General features: G+C 43.0%; 1 protein-coding gene across 5 annotated transcripts in view; it reads left to right on the top strand.

Annotated features, from left to right (window-relative positions):
* Positions 1–1,413: 1,413 nt before the first annotated feature.
* GRIA3 (glutamate ionotropic receptor AMPA type subunit 3) overlaps positions 1,414–20,909 on the top strand; it is a 152,750-nt gene continuing 133,254 nt past the window's right edge. For 3 of the 5 annotated variants that reach the window (XR_008749678.1, XM_055818050.1, XM_055818049.1), the window contains exons 1-2: positions 1,418–2,099; positions 2,785–2,943. Coding sequence is in view for 4 of the 5 variants with exons in the window: in XM_055818050.1 (XP_055674025.1) it covers positions 2,009–2,099; positions 2,785–2,943 (250 nt within the window). In the remaining variant the exon portion in view is untranslated. Of the gene's footprint in view, positions 2,100–2,784; positions 2,944–20,909 lie in introns of all 5 variants that reach the window. The other 2 variants (XM_055818052.1, XM_055818051.1) reach the window with 2 other exon arrangements.

Raw genomic sequence — 20,909 nt, 5'->3', positions numbered from 1 at the left:
TACAGATAACCATTTCTTTAAATAGAGAGATAAAGCGACAACTGCAATCTCTAAACGGGGAACATTACCAGTCACCCCACAGCCTGATCCCTAGCCTTGCCTGAACTGGAATGGACTCCATCTTCTGGGCACGATTCTCAAAAGGAACACACGTGGAGCAACCAATGCATGAATCTAGGAGTAAGTATGAGTTTCATATATGCTGGTAAAGGTATACTTTACGCTCCCATGTCACAAATGTGATGGTTTGTTCTTCACCTGTGCCTTTGGCTTCCTTCAAGAGTAGTGGCTTGAGTCTTTGATGTTATTCATTCGTGTATGTGCAGTAATCTGCCACCACCTTACATCTCCAGTACTTATACGACGCTAGTGGCACTGGTTCATTATTTTGCAAATGCAAGGCCAACTGCTTTTGATGTTACCCATAACTCAGCTGAATGTACCCGAAGAACATTAGAGTCTGAGACTAAGATAAAAAAAAAAAGCAAGCAGAGGAGGGCCAAGGGAAAGTGACCTGCTGATCTCAGAGGAAAAGGAAACATTAAGCAATTGAGTGAAAGAAAACATTCCCTGGGCCTATGAAATAGACGAGGTGACCTAGTATCTCTTTTCTGTCTCCATCTTGTACAGTTTTGTGTGCCTCAAAGCAGAAAAAAAACACAAAGACCTGCAGGATCTGTATAGTCAGGGGTCAGGGAGGTGGGGGCAAGATCAACCCGTGGGGAGGCTTCAGGCAGAGGCGCGGTGGCTCCCTGTGGATGCAGGCCCCGGGGTGGCGGGGCTCCGCCGAGGCAGGGGTGCAGGGGGCACACGGGGTGTCCCACACCCACCCGCGATGGGGCAGCCACGCTTTGGGCTCCGTGCAGGGGCCACGCCGCCCCCGACTGATGCTCCCCGCCTGCCCTCTTCCGCGCACGGGCCGGCCCGGGAGGCTGTTGGATTCCCTTCCTTCGGAGGAGGTGGGCAGGGACCCCACATTCCCTTCTGCGGGATAACCTCTCGTCTCTCTCCACTTCGCGGCACTGTGGGCGGCGGCAGGCGGGAGCCCCCCCTCCGGCGCTGGCGCTGGGGGCACCGGGGCAGGGGGGCAGCCCCGCCGGGCCACGCGCTCCGCGCCCCCTGCCCCGCGGCCTCCCCCAGCCCCCCGCCCCACGGCCCTCAGGCGGGGCCGCGGCCGCCGCGCAGGCCCTCGCCCCCCACCGGCGCCCGCCGAGGGGCAGGCAGGCAGGCCCGGCCCGGCGGCACCCGGCTGCCCCAGCGCTGGCAGGGCCGCTCGCCCCCGGCCCCGAGGCGTCTCCGCCGCCCCCGGGCCTGAGCGCCCGCACCGGCCGCCTTCCCCGCCGCCGGGCGCGGGCGGGACCCCGGCCGCATCCCCCTCACGCCCCCCGCCCGCCTCCGCCGGCTCCGGCTCGGCTACCCGCCCCTCCCCCGCCGCAGACCGGCGCACGCACCGCACTCACACACGCACTCACACACACTGAGGCGATGCAGCTTTAAAGGGGCCAGCTGCAGCCCGGGGGCGGCCCACGCCAGGCCGCCGCGCTCCCGCCCGACCGCAGCCCCGAGCGCTGCCCGCCGCGGCCGGCAGACGCCAGCGCCGGGGCTGGGCGGGCCGAGCGGCGGGCGGCTGCCAGCCCGCCTCACGCCAAGTTTGATCGATAACCCCCTCCCGGCCCGGGCGGAGCAGCCTCGCCGGCTCCGCTACCCACCATCTTTGGGGGAAGTCCCTGCGCTGGGGGGGGCTGCTGGAGACGGGGGGAGAAAGGCAACCTCGCAGCCAATGAGCCCTCCCAGGCTGGGGTGAAGACAAGAGGAGAGGGATTTGGGGAAGGGAAAAAAAAAAAGAGAAAAAAAAAAAAAAGGAAGAAGGGAGAAAGGAGGGGGACCATCCTCCCCACTACCTCCGCCAGCATCGCCACCACCATTGACACTACTCCGAGTCTCCCGTTGCGCCCATGCCTGTGCCGCCAGTTTCGTTATAGGGGCTGAACCGCAGGGGCTGAAGAAAATGGGGCAGAGCGCGCCCCGGACCCTCCTGCTGCTGCTGGCGGGGCTGCTGGGGGAGGCTCTGGCGGGGTTCCCCAACACCATCAGCATAGGTAAGCGGCAGCGCGACCCGCGCCTTCCCCCCGCCAGCCGCGGGGCACTTGTGCGGGGGGGAGCGGGGGGCGAGCCCGGAGCCGCCGGCTGCCGCGGCCGGGAGCGAGAGGGAGCAGCGGTGCGGGGCTGCCCGCTCGCCTCGGGAGCGGCGGGAGGGCTCGGTCCGCTCCTGCGGAATCGCGCCCTGAAGCGGCGAGGGCAGCGCGGCGGGGCCGGCGCGGAGCCGCGCGGAAACGGGATCGGGAACGCCGCGGCAGCCGGGGGCTGGGGCCGTGGGTCCGCCCGCCCCCCGGGCCAGCGCTGCCCGCCGCCCGCTCGCCGCGCCACGCGTGGCCCCAGCAGGTCGCCCTAGGGGCGGCGGGCAGCGCAGGAGCCACAGTTGGCCGCGGTGGACTTCTAAATCTGCGTGTGGGCACCCGTGTGTGAGTGGCCTGGTTCGCCAGGTGCGGTGGCCCGGGGGGCACTGGTGGGAAGCGTGGCTTCCCGAGCCTAACTTTGGGCTTTCAGCATGCGTATTTCGGGTACGTGCTCCGTCAGGATTCTGTGCCCGGGCTCAGCCTGCTCCTCTTCATTCCTGCCGGAGACGTGCAGTATGCATATGTCACTTTTTGCCACTGTTCCTCCTCAAAATCCGCTCTGAAATACCTTTTCCCTTTTTTCCTTCTTTTCCTTTTCCCATCCTAGGTGGACTTTTCATGAGGAACACTGTTCAGGAGCACAGTGCGTTTCGATTTGCTGTGCAGTTATACAACACAAACCAAAACACCACAGAAAAGCCCTTCCATCTGAACTATCACGTAGATCACTTGGACTCCTCCAACAGTTTTTCAGTGACAAATGCTTGTAAGTACACGCGTTTTAAAAGAAAATATTTGTTCTCTGACCTTACGTTCAATTTCTCCCTGGTAGCCCAGAGTTCTTACTCATACCATATAGTGCAACAAATGTGTGCACTGAGACAGGGTTTAGTAATTTGCAACATTAATTATATGGTTGAATAATACCTTAGGGAAAGTTCTCCCACCGCTTCTTCTCACCCCTTTAGTTTTGATTTCCAAAAACCCAACCGTGTTATTTATATGGTAGGGCTGTGTAGCTGGGATCAGTGAATTACCACAGAAGTGACATCCCTTTTCTGTTGAGGCTACAACCTAGCCGTGTGAAACAGCATCATTTGCAAATAGTACCGTGTAGGAATAAAACAGAACCAGCTGTTTACAAGTGACCTTGAGGGAACAAAGCTAGAGGGGCTTGCTTGCCTCTTCTGCCCTGAAATACTGGGTTGTTTTCTTACGGTGAAAGTCCTGTTAAAAGCTGACGAGACTGTAAACTGACAAATGCCGTTAGAGCTGAGGGGAGAGAAAATGGAATCGGAATGCTCAGCATTACGAGAAATAGCTCTGCACAAGCAGCACATAACATATAATTTGAGCCTTTATTAACAGAAGAAGCAGAATAGAACTTTGAGTAGTGTTAATGTGGTGTTAAAATGTGAAATATCTTTCTGAAAGACTGGTGTGTGTTCCGCATATTAAAAAGTGTGCCTTTACGGATAGTAGCTCCTGAATACATGTTTTACTCATGTGTCCACATTCAGTTTTATGCAGTTTTTGTTGTAAATCTTTGAAAATTAATGGAGCTGTCTCGTGAGTTAGTTGCACGTACTTTGCAGTATGCAGAAATACATCTGCACACGATCTAAAGGATTTCTGAATACAATGTAGTAACTTTATGTTATGAACAGGATTCCCGTTCATATATAGTCACAGTATAAAATCTTCGAAAGAGGAAGCATAGTACTATAATAATGAAGTATTGGATTAGAGAAAACTAGTATCTCTTGCTTCAAAACAATTCCAGGTTTTGAACATTTCATTTCTTTAATTTTTTTGTTTGTTGGGGATCGAATAGTCCATACATTCGTGTCCCACACTGTATAATCAGAAGGCTGGTCAAGCAGTTATTTTATTCCTCTAGGATTTCAGGCCTTTTCTGAGAAAGTTGATGGTTAAAAAATACACAATAAGGAAATATTTGGACAAATTTCGGATTGATATTCTAACGTATCCCCCATGTGACTGTTTCTTGCTAGTGCAGCGTTACACTTTTTAAAGGGCTTTGAATTAGGACCTTTGAAACTTTTGTGGGGAGGGGTTAATTATATAATAGCCAATAAAAATATTTGGTAAAGTGGAAAAAAATGGTAAATAAAAGCATGTCTGTACTTTGCATCTTATTTTACTAATCCTATCCAGCCTCAACAGCTCTTACAACAAACATCAGACTATTAATCCCTAATCAGTGTAATCCCTTCAAGAGGCTGTATCTCAAACATAGTTTCCTAAATATCAATTATATGGATTTAAACTAAATACATTAAACTGCTTGGGTGATTAATTATTAATTGGGTTTTTTAAGTTCTACCAGCACTTCTTTACAGATCCCACCAAGACGAGTGAACCACATACTCATTCAGAGGCAGTCGGTTTATTGTTTAGTCAGAGTGCTTCTCATCTTCTGACATATAATGATTTTCATCATTGCTGAGTGAAAGAAGTGGTGATTTTAGTAAGGTGAGATGGTTTTCTATAGTATAGGGCTGCGTGTTCCAACACACATATTACCAGTGTAGTAAAATTGGGAAAACTTAAATCTCTGGAGGAACCTTAGACCAGAGAATACCAACCTACAGTAACCTATTTAAAAATAGAAGATGTGAAAAAAGAAACAGAAGAAAATGAAAAGGTGACCTTGTCTGTAGCTATGTCAACCATCTAGTAATACTGTTGGTTGGAAAAGAATATGGTGAGTCCAAGTCACCAGTCATGTAGGTCTCAGTAGCTCAAAATAAATTAAAAAAAATAGAGTTGCCCTTTTTCAGTCTGGAAGTGGTTATCTTTGAAAGTCAGAATGCTCATATGTATCAATGCGTGAGGATGAACTAATAGCTCCTCACGCTACCTGGTAACATGTAAACCGTTCTGACCCAAGTACCCTTAATCACATCCTCACTTCCCGGTGGAGTGGCAGATGATTTCAGGGTACTGCCATATCCGTGAAAGAATTCTTTCCACAACATTTTTACTTCTCTTGGACGTAAGCATAAATTGTCTCCAGTGCTGTCACACAGCCGTTTGATCAATATTTCCAATTGGCAGGGATCCACAGGAGAGAAACCTGCAGTGACTCTGCCTGCCTTCACTGGAGAGGGAGACTATGACTGACTTTGTGGTGGGATAGGTAAAGGAACTGAAGGGAAATTGGAGAAAGTAGCATGTGTAGCTTGAGCGTAGCGCCTGTACTAGTCAGTATCCAAAAAATAATACCTTTCATTCTTCTTTGGTTTGATTTATATGACAGTGACTGTAGTAGGAGTTCATGTGTGCAGGAATTCGGGGGGGACTTTGCTCAGGAAAGACGTTCTTACTGTACAGCTGCACATCCCACTTGGTGCAATCTGGTGCATTCCAGAGGCGGGAGAAAAAAAAAAAATCTCTGCTCAAGTATCCTCATGTGCCAGAGATAAAAAGCCCACCTCTGGTAGGGCTGATTTGGCAATATCCCAACATGGGAACAAACTTGTTTAGAAGCAAAAGAAAATTCCTGCCCTAAGCCCCTCCCTTTCATTCCTTTTTCAGTTAAATGATGCATAATCTGATTTATGTACGTGTATTCTCTGCTTCACTGCTAGCATCGAGCCCCTCTCTGTACATTTAAGTTATGCATACGGTATTCATCCACTCTGTATTTATCTGCCCACCTATTTATTTGGCTGTATGATACCTTAACAGAGAGCAAATGCAAAGACAGATGAAAATTCCAGTGTATTTAAAGGTGAATTGAAGTTTATCAGTTGGCTCTGAGGGGATTTATTACATCTTTTAAAATATATCTTTTTGCCATTGGAAAAAACAGAAAGGAAGAAAGTTAACTTGACCTGTGAATGAATAGAATCAAATGAAATATGGATGTTATATTTTCCTCAAAAATGCTCATGTAGAGAGTGAGCTGGCTTTTTCAGAACAGTATGAACGTAACAACTCAAATGTGTAATTTCATCACTGAAGCACCTTTCATGCTTTTCTTATAATGTCTAATGAAGGATGTTAGTATTAATGTTGAATTATGTGTACAGTTCTGTAGATCATATTCCCTAGAAATAACCCGCGTATGTCTTTCTGCTCTGCACTTGTAGTGCACTATACTAACACTGCTCTAGCCTCTGCAGTGTCAGCTCATTAGCACACAGATCTCATATTCCCTCTCTGCACTGTCATTGCAAAAAATTGCTGTTGTACACCTTTACAGCCAACAAATGTGCACTTGTGTTATGTACGATTTTCAAGAAATATTTTGAAAAGTAAACTCAACCTTATACGTAGCCCCCATGGAATTTCTCAAAAGAAAGCATTAGTTTTCATTAAAATCTGTTGATCATGTAATGATAGTGGTGGGATGTGAATGGGTGAAAAGGGGCTGTGATTGCAGAATCTAATTAATCTACAGGCAGATTCACTCTCTCAGCTAAACCTACCTATCAGCTGCAAATTCTTCTCCTGTTAATTTTTCTGAGTCATTTCTCATATATCTTCTGAACCCAGAAGGCTTTTTTTTGTATTTTACCAAATGTTGATGTGCAGTGTTTTTTCCACAGGCACTCATTCTTTAAGAGACCAAAAAAAAGAGGGAAGATACAATGACATGCTTACTTTAAGTTGCTAAAATCCTTTAAGTGGTTGTATGGTCACTTCCCTGAAGGGGTCTGATTTCAGACTTTCTTAGAAAATTTTTCTTTAGCATCCTTGCAGTCATTGTGTTTAATCTTTGAAATGCAACTTGGACGATTTTAATGGAAAAAGTGTCTTGTTTGTTGTGAGAGCGTTGCAGAAAGTGATACCATGGAGCTATAGCAGACAGTTTTTCCTGTTTAACTGTATTAGTCGCTTTCCCAAAGCACAGGTGCGTATATATATATATATATATATATGCTCACCTGTGTACTCACTTGCACACGTGCGCACATACACGCTTTTTCCTTAGGTGCTTCTCAGCATTTCTTTTTGCCAGCGGGCAGATAATTTGCTTCCCTTGCATCTGTGTGCTCTTTGGCCAGCTGGCAAAGGACACTGATGCTGAAAGTGGTCGGCTCCCTTCTGCCAAGAGCATAAGTATGTCTTGCTAAAAGTCTTGCCAAGTTTGGGCCGTGTACTGGTGGTTTTGCATGAGTTGAGACCACAGGGTAGATGCCTTATGCTCCCAATGAGCAATGCACTGTGGTTTCTCCCAGAAATCTGTGGTAAAACACGGGGAAGTGTGCTTTCCACACAACTCTACTCACAACAGATCCCTGAAAATGCCCTTTATGCTGTGGAACATGCTCGAGTATGTGTGTATAGCTTAGGTGTCAGAGCTTTTGCAGTATTGTACTAGGTTGAAAGGTGAAGGGCTTGTTCCAACTAAAGTTTGTTTCCACTTCGTGGCAGAGCAGATGATTTGTTGTTAAGCTGAGTGAGATCTCAGTGTTAGCAGAAGGAACCATGCTGCTTTCAAGTGTGTCTTATTGTTTCTTAAATTAATTTTAAAATAAGCGGGCTCCTTTCTCACTTCTGCTGCACCCATAGCATTTATGTACTGAATAGATGCTAGGGTTCCATTTAACTCACACTGCAGAGATGGGGAAAAATCTTGTATGAATGGACACTTTTGAGAAACTTTCAATTCACCCAGTGAATGAAGAGTGAAGCATGATGAAGAATGCTGTTTAGTTGTTCAATTTCGGAAAGATTTTTTGGGCGGATGCAGAGATGCGATTGTTCTTGCTTTCCCTATATAGCACAGGGTCTGGTGGACCCGTGGGACTATTGGTATGGGTTGGAGAGCTACTGATTAGCTACACGTTCCAGTAAAATATGTAACAGCTGTAGTTTATCTCTGGGAGGAAATGGAGATGCCATGATGGGAAACAAGCATGTGACAGTAGCTTTTAACAACAACAAAAAAAACACAGTTTTGTTGAAGGCTGGCTTGGGAGCTTGTCCAAGAGCCACAGAAGACAGTGGGTTTCTTTCCTCTGGGTTCGCTGTGTTCAGTGTCTGGGAGGTGGGAGGCCGTCCTACTGCAAGTGTAGGACTGTTATGCAAGAAGGTGTGAACTGAGAGAGCTGATGTATCTTTAATGATTCTTTATTGTCATAATCCAGTGATTTAAGATTTTTCCATTTAAAGTACATATTTTGTCATTACCGATTTTGGAATGCTAATTTTGATTTCGCTAGGCATCCTTAAAGGGTTTTAGAATATGTTATTTTTAAAGCAGCGACAGTTTGGTTTCATAGCTTAGTTTCAAACCAAGCCAAACCATACAATTGAAAACTTGTGTTCATTTCTTGTGAGCAAGATGTTTATGTTGATTTAATATTTGACATTTAAGTTAAAGCCTAAGATCAGTACTTTCTATGCTGCTGTAAAGTATAGATCACTATAAGCTCTAGGGGAGTTATAGCATAAAAACTCTGTACCTGTTGTCATGAGGTTTGCTATACAGGGGCTTGTACCTCCACTGGAACAATGTAGTGATCCAAAAATAGAAATCTAAAAATTATTGATCTAGATCAAACCAGTTTCTGTGAAACTGTGTAATGATCACTGCAGTGAAGCAATTTCCAGATTTCATCCATGGGGATTCTTTTTCTTCTGAATGTGTGTGTTATGTTTCCTATCAGAGGCAGGCGTGTGCTTCCCTCCATTGTATCACCTGCTCTATATTATTGTTGATCTTCAGAATATCAGAGGCCCTAGAAAGCTTGAACTTTAAATCATCTTGGAGTTTTTCCATGTGCAGTCATCTGATGAAGACTCCAAAGTAGATGCTCGTGTTCAGCTGTCTGTAGTCGCTGCAGTGTGGATGCTCACAGCTATTACTCAGCCTCACAGGGTGTACTCTGGCCTGACTGTACGGGGAGTTTGGAGATATTTCTATAGCACCAGAAATGCAGAGTTAATTTATCAGTGTGTACCTATATGCGAAACATTCAAAGGTAGCGTGTGCCTGCGTGCCTTTTTAGTTGATCTCCTCAGGATGTAATTATTAGCGGTAAAACTATCATATATACACAGAGCCAGAGTGAAACAGGTAGTAAGGTTTTGGTGTGAAGAGTTAAGAGCGAATGTAGGAATCCACCTATCAATGAATCCGCTAATCAATGAATCCACCTAGCAGTTGTTCCTGCATGTCCTCCTCGTGGTGTCTCTGCGTGCTGTTTTATCATCTTAACCGCCTCTGAAATAGCGAGTGGTGATGTGCCACTCACACGTACACTGCACAGGTGGCACAGAAGCCCTTATGCATGAGGATCAACCTGCAGGGATGCTGTGCTGCAGATAGCTTGCCTAGGCACTTGTAAAAAGGGTGAATTGCTCTCCTAGAATTAGTTAATAGCCCAGGTGAGCACTCTTCTGCTGGAATGAAGCGACCTATCTGGTCACTTGTATGTAATTGTTTTGCTAGACCATTTGCACATTTCAGATACGCTGAAAGACTTTTGGTTGGTTGGTTGGTTGGTTTTTTTCAAATGCAGTTTACAAGAAGTTCACTTTCAGGCCCCTTGTGAGTTATGTGGTTGCCTTTGGATGCTTGGTCCTGCCCATGTGTTGGACTTGTATTTATTAGAGTTTATTCGAATGGGATGTTTGAAATTCTGATCAGGAATTGTAAAAAAAAAAATGCAGGGCTGCATGATGACTTCACTGTCTTGAGTCCTTTTTAATACAAGAATTGTCTTTAAAATCATAGGCAGGTGTATGGTAAAGGTATATCCACTCTCTGATGGTATCTAGTAAATGCATACATACTTAATTCCACGTATACTTCATTATTTTCATACCTCTTTCTCATGGACTCATGTGTGTAATGGTGCTTGCTGATTTCACTGTCAGTAGTTTTATTACATGCAAACATCAAGCCTTTGGGCCCAGCCCATGCGGTAAAGGGACTGAAGTTGGGAGACTGTGGTCTTTCAATGGCTCTTAGCATGATTTGGAGTAAGTCAATTTGTACTTTTGGTAGCACAGTTTTACTGTGTCTTATACAAAGGTAATAAAGTTTGCCTGTATCAGATGGGTATTGCAGAGGTAGTTTGCAGTGAAAAATGTGGAGAGCTTTGGCTAACAGTGTCTTTTTCACGTTATTGATCACTCCTTCCACTTCCCTTTCTATAGAAAAATAATAATTAAAAAAAAACCAAACAAAGAAACCAAAAAAACCCCACCAGAAAACCACCCAAAACTGAAAAACAAAAAGCACCAAAAAGCAGCCTACTATTCATGCTTTCAGAAAGTAAATTGAAATTAGCACTTACTAATTTGCTGTCCTTGCCAGAAGACGGCATACATTCTCACTGATGGACCTGGGAGAACGTGTGTCGCAACTCTACAGCAAGCCAATCTATCACTTGACAAAGGAGAAGTTTTCAGCTCTTTACCTGAAATAAGCAAAGCTGGAAAGAGAAGCAAGCTTAATATTGGAGAGTTCTTTATCTCCTACACACCCTGGATCTTATATTATAAGTATAGTCCATACTTCTGCGGTACAGCATGTGCCCAGTTCTTGTCTACCTGACCCATGCTCAGACAGCTTATTTGAGTGATGGGAGAAAGAGCCATCTTTGCTAGAAGTGGTGTTGCCTGTTGGTTTCCCCCAGTGAGGTCTGTAGAACGTGCCGTAATCAGTATCTCACAGCTGCCAGCTTTGCCAGGAGATGTGTGGCAGTGCATTTCAGGGGTTCGTGCCTTCCATGATATCTCTGTTTGATTTTCATTTCAGAGATCTTAGTCTGAGGTAGGAGCTGTAGCCCACTTAGTGAACATGGATCACGTCTTGTGAATCAAGGGATTGCTGCATCTTGACTGGTCTTTGTACCCTGCTGTGTGTGCTAAATTCCTTAAAACGTTTTGGTGCTTGTTGTCATCGTTCGTGTTTTACTTGTAAGGAGTAGGTGTAGGGGGAGAGATGGCTTGGGAAGAAATGGTAATTGGTAAGTTTTTTCAGGTGCTGGACTTTACGTAGCCTCTTTACATGAGAACATGGTAAGAGGCTAGGTTTTAGCAGTTAGAGAGGTTTTATGGTCTTAGGCTTTACCACTTAAGTCACCAGGTTTGAATTCTAATAAAGTCTGATGGTCAGTAAACTCAAGTTCATGTGCATTCTTTTTTCCTGGCGGTTAGATGAGAACTAATTAGTGTCCATTGATTTGCAAAGGACTGACCCGGGGTCTAACCCTGCATTGAATTGAAACTGTTAGGGGGATTCTAAATGGTCTGACAAGTTTAATGTACTTGACCGTCTTTCTCCAAAGTCTTTGTGCAGCGGTCAGGTAGCATCTCCAGAGAGGCTTCACTACCATTGTGGAGTATGTCAAAAGGGGTTGGATCTAAGGAAATACTGAATGAATAAGCAGTCAGCATCATAGCTGCTATCCTACTTTGAATTTCCTTCTTAAAATGTTGGGGTTTTGTGCCTATTTATTTCTGACTTCTTGATTAATGTAAAATAATACTAAAGAGAAAAAATGTGTGTAGTCATCCTATGCCAGCTAATCCTATTTCTTCCCTATTTCAGCCATGTCAGCAGAGTGACTCTCATGATTAATGGTAGTTTTCATATATTTATATCAAATGCCTTGGCCAACTCAGACCAAGTTCCTCCATGGAACCATTAATCCACTGCTGTTCTGTGCATCCCAGAAATGGATTGTATATCCCAGAAATCATGCTGTGTGACTTCAAAAACACATATGATTGGAAACGATGGGAGCTGTGTGATGTGCTCATCTTTCATTTCACATATAGTTCCAAAAAAGTTTTAAGAATTAGACTGAGGTCACCAGAAAATTAGAGAATTAAAAATAAAACCTTCTTAGATAGTTTCAGACTTCAAAAAATTGACTCTGTTTCAGTTGAAGCCAAATGTTTTGTTTTGGAAATTATGATTTCTGGGGTTTGTACATCTTTTTTCTTGACTGAAACAATTGGGTGAAGCCTGTTCAAGTTAGGAAGATGTTTCTGCAGATAAGAATCTGCCTTTTTCAATGTAAAAACACCTGTGCTGTTCAATTTTTATAATGACATATAGATGATGGATGTGGGGAAAAAATTGTGTGTGTTTTGGAGAAGCTGTCTGCTTTTTTCAGGGTATATAGTTCAAGCTGCTTGTGATGGATTTTATGGATAGGCAATTTTTGTCAGTTAAAGTATGTATAGCGTATCTTTCCACACCATCTACAGGCAACTTACTTTATTACCTGGATAGGCAGTGAGATGAGCCCAAAATTGATCAAAATGAGATCAGTTAACCCTCCTGAAGTTTTCCAGTACTCCAGTTCAGCATTCCCAGTGCAGAAGTTGCCTTGTTTAAAGTGTGAATCAGTACAGCTTTATTACATGCAGTGTAGTAAATGTAGAGATGGTTTCAACAACCACAATGTCCCGTTTCAAAGATGTGCATTTGTATCCATCGAATGTGCTTTTACCGCCGGTTGTTTGGTGCTATACAACACAAAAAGAAATCACAAGCAGTGATACTGAGCTGTGCATATCTACAATGACCACTGGGACCACCATGTTTTAGTGCTTCATTGTTCTGTCCTAACAGAAAGAAAAAAGTAGAAAAAAAAAAGCCTCACTGTATCCCATTTGAGAAACAGGGCCGGCCAAAATGCATAATGGAGTCTTCCTCTGATCTGATTTACACCAGGGTAAATTTGGAGTAACTCTGTGAGAGTTTGAAGGCTGGAGCCAGTAAAGGGTAAAACCAGAGTGGTCCCTCATGGGGTATTCATGGCTTTAAGCCTCTGGGTAAGTGGGGGATGTGGGTCCAGGACAGCCAATGGATTTTTCAAGGGAAACTCGGAGCATCTGAATCAGCAGCACACCTCTTCTCCAGGACTACCCAGGCTGTCCAAGCTCTTGACTTTGAGAACTAACTGAATACGCCCTTGTGTAATGTTGCACATATTTCCTGTTGGAACTTTGGGAAATTTAACAAAATATTCATGTTCAGCAGTAAAAAGTGTCCCTTTATAAATGATGCTGGGTATCTCAGAAGTATCAGTAATAGACTGTGTAGAGCAGAATCTGCCAAGGAAAGATTTTGTTTTTCAATTGAAACAAAATAGTGTAAAACAAATAGTCTCCAGTGGAAAGTGCTGACCTTGCTTTTTAACAGGAGTCACTTTCTACTTTCAGGTTTTTGTTTTTCTTTTTTTCCCTTTCCCCCAATATGTATTTTTGTAGCTGTGAACCTTTGACTACTTCTCTCTTTGCATCAGTTTATGGATTTTGTAATTCTTGCATGAATGGAGGCTGTGTGACGTTAAAGACCATAGACTCGTCTGTGAAATTTAACTCATTGTGTCTCTTATGTGCTTGCATGAATAGTGATAGTCCTGATTGAAAAACATGGCACCTTTTTCTGGGTTGCTCTAGAAGTAATTCAAGAACAGATCTCTGTCAAAGCAGGGTCTTTTGGCTGAAGCATAAAGCTAACATTTTAACCTATTTTCATCTGTAAAAGCACCCTGTTATTTTTCATGAATAGTGAACCTGTTGTGGGTAGTGATGCTGCTAACTCCTGCATCCTGGTCAGGTTCCAGCTTGGATCATTATCAACATAAATCAGTTATTCTCCTGGAAGCTTTATTCAGATAAATTATCTGCACTTCCTGTCTTAAATTCTTATTGTGTTGCTCTGCAGTGCTAGCCCCTGTTTCACATAAGATGCATTTGAGATTTGAAGCAATCTCTGCATACACTAGAGGATACAATTTGATATTAAAGTATAGTTTCCTTGAGGGCTTTTCTGAAAAGATTCTGTGCTTCCTTGGTAATGTCTGGAGATTCCCTGTCTTTAATAAGAATTGTTTTGTTAATTGATTCCAGAATCTGCTGCTCTGGAATAGTCTGCCTTAATACGGATCTTCACATGAATTTTAAAATGGCATCGTTCTGGACAAAATTGCAAGCAGGATTAATATGATTCCCCCTTTCTACTGTGTGGTCTCTAAAAACGCTTAGATCAGTCCTGTGTATTTCTTGTGTGCGCTAGGTTGAATTCAATCTATTGCAACATTCTCTGTAAGGGGATTAAAATCTTCTTGAAAATAACTTAATCAAAATCGATTATTAATTGTGCTTTCAAGAAGCCTGGGTGAAGCTGTGTGTGAAATACGAATCTTATCATTTTGGTTTCTGTGTAATTCAGTGTATGTGGAGTACACTTGAAAGAAGTATCGGAAAGTTCCAAAGTCAGGAGGCCTCTTTCTGCAAAATGGGTGCGGGAAGGGCAATAGCAGTTTAAGATTCTCCCATGCTTTCCTGCCTGCCTCATCCCTGGATGAAAGATGCTATAGAAGTGTAAAGCATTAAGATCAAACCTCCTGAATAATCAGGACTGTGACTTTGTTCTGCATGACAGAGAAGGGCCTGCAGTTCAGACGTGGCTGCCTGCCTTCTCCGCGGAGCCTGCCAGCAAAAGGGTCAATGAGTGCCAGCTGCAGGAGTGCAGCTCTGGTACAAAGGCCTGCGTCCACTTAGAACTGTTCATTTAAGCTGTCATTATGGACTTGAGGTTAATAGCAGTGTTCACCGCTACCTAATCATTTACCTGAAACTAAGAGACTTTATCTGTTTAGCCATCCTCCTGCCCAGTTTGTTTGGGGTGTTTTATTGTTGATGAGTCCTACTTCACATCTCTGAGAGAAATGTATCATGTTGTGCTGTGATGATTGCAGTTCAAGTGTGTTGAGATTTATTGCCAATATAGAATAAAAAGTAGCAACTTTAAAATATTGATGATCAAAGCAATAAAGATCTGCAGCTTGATAAATTCACGCATTCTTAAAAGCTGGATTTTCTCTATGAAAGTCCTGCAGACAATTTTAATTTAACAATCTAATCAAGGCTTTAGTTTTAAAACAGCCACTGACTTTGTTTGCAAAGGTGACTTCCACAGTACAGCCTGCCTCATTTCCCAGAGGTGTAGAGTCACCAATGGGGTTGTGAGCTTTCCCTGTTTGTCCACTGGAAAGTGAGTGTTCTCTTTTTGAAGCCACTGGTACCATTAATCTTTTTGCTGCTGGCCATTGTGCTAGAAACATCCCACTGAAATGCTTTCTTGGTGTGGCTGGGTGTGATGATTGCTTTTCATATTATAGTAGCAAGAAGCTTGTAAATTGGATAATACTACAGCTTGAAGATTATTTAATTGACAGGATACAAAATTTCTGAGCAACAGGCTCTAGGACTGAAAAGTGATTGTTTATGGCTACAGATGGAGCAACATGACTTTTTGAACTTGGTCCAGCAGCAGTTTGGTTACCTGGATGTGTACACATATGCTGTTGTTTCCTGCTCAGTAGTCTATTCAGAGGGCTTGGACGTTCCTGTGGAGCTCATCTGATGGAGTTTCTTTGGAGTATTGCACACTGTGAAGGAGCTGAGGTGATGGCTTTGGCTCCCATTCATGGTATCAGCAAGAAACTGCTGCAGTCCGGTGGTGTATTGAGCTCTCTGCAGTGATGTCTCATGGCAGCACAAATCCAGCCTGGAAGCAGACCAGTGCCAACCTCCAGGCCCCTGGGAGAACTGATCATCCCTCTGTTTTCCCTAGAGCACACATGAGGCATCTTGTGTTTCTGAACTTGTGAAATATGGTAGAAAACTTAATAACAATTCCCAACGGTTAGGAGATTTTCCTGTAGGAGCAGGAGATACATTCAGAGCCTCAGGGCTGGTGACCCATGGACCTGCAGGCTCGCAGGCTGGGCAGCAGTGGTGCTGCCGTGCTAGCCCACACCCAGCAAGGCTGCCAGGGGAGAGGGTTACTTAAACCACAAAAAATTGGATCTTTTTTTCACTTCAGGGCTTTGGAAGTTTTCTTTGGGATCTGTACTCTGCAGAGAAGTGTTTTTTCCCTTTAGTCAGCTGTCTTTATTCTTTTCCCTCTGTTCTCTTATTCTTGCCTTGCTTTGATAGATAGGAGCAGATAGACCATAATTATTTATTTTTTTTAAAAAAAAAAAGCTATTTCACTTCCCAGAGACAGTGAACAGGCCTGTGAATGGCACCTTCTGTTCCCCGTCTGCCTGAGTTCACCTCGCACCCATCAGTCTCAGCGTTAGTCTCATTCACATTGAGCTGTTAGGTTTGTTTGCTCTCAAAAACTCTTTTGAGAGATGGCAAATTTCACACTGAAGTAGTTAAAAATCCCAAACTTGCTCGTGTTACCTTGAAAGTGACATTAGTTATTCCCAGAGTAGGTTTACTCAGATCACTGGAGCTTCCTCTGAACCCAGTTTGACTTTTGAGATGGTTACACATCCTTGAGATCATGGGAGTTTCCTGCAGAGCTGGAGCTGCTGCAGCACTGGTGGGATCCTGGTGCTGTCAGTGGAGCCTGTATGTAAATACAGTAACTGGGTGAATGAAAAACCAACAGCATAATTCTTCAGCATTTCTGTAGTTTCTTGGAGCCTGCTGTGCCTTTTGCACTGATACGAGACTTCTGCGTCTCCTAGTGATGAACCCCCTAAAACAAATGACTGAGATTAGTGTTATTTATAGTTAACCACAGAGATCATTCATTCCTCTCAAGCTGTTTATTTTTGGGCAGCCCAGTGAAACTGATGAAATTGCCAGTTGTCTGAAATGCTACTGCCAGTTGTTTGAATGAACGGTATTGATTATAGTTACAGGACTATTCATCTCATACTGGCACGCATACAATACATGTATTATAGAAATGTTGTCTCTGTTGACAGCTGGGTTATGAAATGATACACTGAATTGTACATCCTTATAGGCAGTGTATACATAGACTTTTCCTGATCCTAATTCAAAAGTATTAAAAGTTACTTGAAGGAATACAGAATGCGGAATCAGGCTCTGAAGAGTATTATAGTACCTTTGTTAGAAACAACCAGTTAACAAATTTATGCTGAAATGAGCTGCCACAATGAAACCCCAGTGGGTGCTAACTGGTCTAAACAGTCTTCTGCTGTGAAGGTGGAGAAAATTTTATTTTATTAAATGAGTAAAGGATTTCTTAGAAGATGCAAATACAAAAGAGACCATTTATATCTACTCTAGCACTGAAGTTTTCTTTTAAAATGAAAGAAAACCTTGAGGCAAGCCCTGTTTGCAGTGCATATAGTAGCAGTCTCATGGCTTCATAGCAAATATCTTCATCTGTCTGATTTTTTTTATTATTTAAAAAAAATGCAGTGATGACAGTGATTGTGTTCTTCTACAGTTACCCTCAAAGTTTTCCATCCTTCATTCTGTTGCTTACTTAATGGTGTGTATCCCAATTGCCTGGGTCGCTCCATCACATTGCCTTTTGCAGTGGAATTCACTGGGGAGAACCTTAGCAGATGGTCCTTTGGCTTCAACTTCTGTCCCTTCACTGGAACAATCTGCTGTTCTAATGCAAAATAGGTTAAAACAAACCCCAAAAGTTGAGATAAAAGCCCTTCTTGTGTTTTAGAGGATGTGATCTTTCATTGATGCATTGCTGTGTATTTGAAGGATTCTTATTTTGAAAAACTATGAATGTTAAATAAAGGTACATAGATTTCTAAGTACTGTGATTGAAAATTTCCATTGTCTTGCTCTGTAGTCATGAGTGGTCAAAAACAAAGTGCTCAGAGCATTTTTTAATATATGTACTTTTTTAAGTTTTACTAATGCTTACTTGGTTATATCTGAAATAACACCATGGTCTCCAGCAGCTGCCCAGTAGTAGCTGCCCTGAGAGCAGACTTTCCCCGTATTTACCTAAACTAATTGGTACATTGAACATAACTTCAGTGGTACATAGTGGTGACATGTAACTGTGGAATGCTTGGGTGTGTTTTAACATACGCTTGCAATTGTAGCAAATTTATTAAATAACTGCATTTAAGGTTTTATAAAATATGTATGTCCAGATCACAGCTGGAGTAGATTGAGCTAGTGTGCCTGATGTAATCACGTAAGCGATTCATGTCACCATGATTCTTAAAATGGTATTTAACTGTTCTTTTTGGCAGTGTAGTGGATAGAAATCTTTACAAATTTGTGTGTTGTTCAGTGCCAAAGGATCATATTCTTCTTCAGCTTACATTACGTATGAAAGCTTTCAAATGGAATTTTTTTATCATAATTTCAGTTTTCCACGGCATAAACTATCAATTTCCATGAACAGAAAAATATTTTTCTCTTGTTTTTTCCTTCCTTTTTTTTTTTCATAGCCTGAGATTTATCTTTACCAATAAGTAATACATTTGTAACAGTGAAAAAGTTTCATTTGATCATCTCTTGTCATTGGTTTTTCAGATCCTAGCAAGCCACTTTTTATCTGCCTCCTACTTTCCACTCAACACTTTTTTTCTTTGTATCAGTCTCTGCAGTGAAGCTGTTGTAATACAACCACATTAATTGATGGTGCTTTATTTTTAAATTCTTTCTCTAAAAAATTAACCTCCTGTTGTGAGACAGGATATTTACATGCTCATCCTCTGTAAAAGTGGGTGAGTTAGTGGAATAAATATCCTACACGTTTATGGGTGAATAGACATCCCCACCCCCATGCTGTCAGTATAGAGAGAGATGGATTCTGGTGATAATTTGTGTGGTGCAGTGGCTGACAAGATACAGTAGCAAGGATAAAACACTAGCTACCACACTTCGCAAAATTTAGGGGTCTCGTCAGCTGTGAATGGCTCTGCTTAATTGTTACCGAAACCTCCCCTGCTGAAATGATGCATCGGAGCAGCACAAGCTGAACAGTTGTGATGGCTGAACTTGTTCCTGCTGCTCATGAACCACATCTACTGTAAATGCAAACAGTAGGTGCTCCCCTTACCTCTCATTAAGGCACGGATGCAAGTTTGGTTACTCAGCTGCAGTATGAAGTTACTCAAAAAGCTAACTCTGGAGTTGAAAAGCAGGTATTTTTGCTCGCTACGTGTTCTCAATACCTTTGCTTTTCTGGCTTCCTTGGCAGAAAGGACAGCTTGAGGGTGAAAAAAATGTACAGTGGTGAATCTCTCTTTTTGTGTTTTCTGATATTCTTTTTTCTTTATGGAAAACTGTGATACTTTCAACTGTTCAGTCCAGAGTGAAGATGAAAATTTTCTGGGAATCCTAAGGAAAGGTGGCCTTCCCTAAGCAGTATTTTCTCATTCTTTGGAGCTGCAGTATGACTGATTCTGTCCTGCTTGTCTTTTAAAGATACAAGATCAATTATGATAATAAGGATTACATGTGATGGTTATCTGGATTCTTAAACAGTGGCGGAGGAGGAAATAGGGAAGGGCAATATTGTCATCTGAAAGGATGTTTGTATATGGCTTGGAGCTAAAAGTCTTTATGTATGATAGTCTTCAGTATTCTGTGTGCTTTTCTATAAAGGCATTAACAGCTCATTGGAGAACTCAGATGTTGAAATTGAACGCTCTTATGTCCAAACTTGCCTTTCAACAGCCTGCTCAGCTGTATAAAATGCTGGGTGGATATTCTCATTCGGAACCCTACTTTGTTCTTCGCTAGTAGCAGTATCCATTGCAGAAGCCAGTGTGCCCATGCATAGTCTCCACCGTTATCTTCCTTTAGATGTCAGTCAAATATCTGCTTCTGGGTGGTTTTATGTCTTTCAAGAGAGTGAGAACGTGTGGGCTTGCTTAGCTTAAATAACTGGTTGTTTTTCAGATCTAGTTAATCACAAGCCCAGGTTCTTCACCTGAACAATCTTTCCAGGGTCATCTATTCACCTAGCTTTTTCTAATCTCAGGGAACAACTCAAATTTTTAAACACAGAAACGCTGATTATGCTGTTTAGAGGAAGAACCCTTACCTTCTAAATCATGTTTCTTCTCATGGTTGATTTTCCTTATTTTTAAAAAGTCTTGATTTATTTTTTTTCCCCCTTTCGGATCAAACTTGGTTTTATTCTTTTTCCACTGCAACTGGATCGTGGATTAAATTTACATCTCCTGATTGTGCAGACAACATCTGCTTATATTGAGGACAAAACCTGAAAAATGTGTGTACAGCAGCAGTGTTGTACAGTATCACTATAATCAGTAATATTTCTTAATAAGCTACACAGCAATATGATTACTTGATCTGTGAGAAGAATCTTACAAAGGTGAGTTAAGTCTTGTGAGGTGCGATGTCTTACTTCTTCCCCCTGGTCTTCCAAAACTGATATCAGAAATAAATCTTTCAGGAGAAGAGTTTAATTATCTAGCATTTCCCACATCATTGGCTCTAATGAACTGACTGCACTTTGGATTCTCTCCCTCATTTGGGAAGTTTGAATGGGCTCTGTAGATACAAGGGGGTTAGAAAGAGACTTCAGAATGCGGCTTGTCAGAAGGCTACAGCTCTGTACAGCATGAATAGTTTCACTTATTGGCTTGACCCAGCACTTTTATTTTGCTTAGCTGAAGTCATGAAAATCCTAGATACTGTACTTAATTACATTTGTTTGAACCGTCCTTTTGGTAAAATGAAATGTTTTTATTGTGGCGGTTTGATGGTTTCTCTTTATTCCCTAGTAATATACTCCAAATTGTGTGATAGCAGGATGATTTTTATTTGAGGGTAGTTGGGGGGGGGGGACGACTGGGAGGGAGGATGGAGAAGACCAAGCGAAGGAAAGCCACAGCTTAGGAAAAAGGATTTGGAACCAAGGGAGTTAAAATGCGCTCCTTTCTAGGATGTAAGATTGCTTGAAAGTACTCCCTTCTAGGGCACAAACTTGGTGTTTGCTGG

The sequence above is a fragment of the Falco peregrinus genome, chromosome 13 (genome assembly GCF_023634155.1).
Source record: "Falco peregrinus isolate bFalPer1 chromosome 13, bFalPer1.pri, whole genome shotgun sequence".
NCBI classification, from domain to species: domain Eukaryota; kingdom Metazoa; phylum Chordata; class Aves; order Falconiformes; family Falconidae; genus Falco; species Falco peregrinus.
This window is presented reverse-complemented; position numbering and strand designations above follow the sequence as displayed.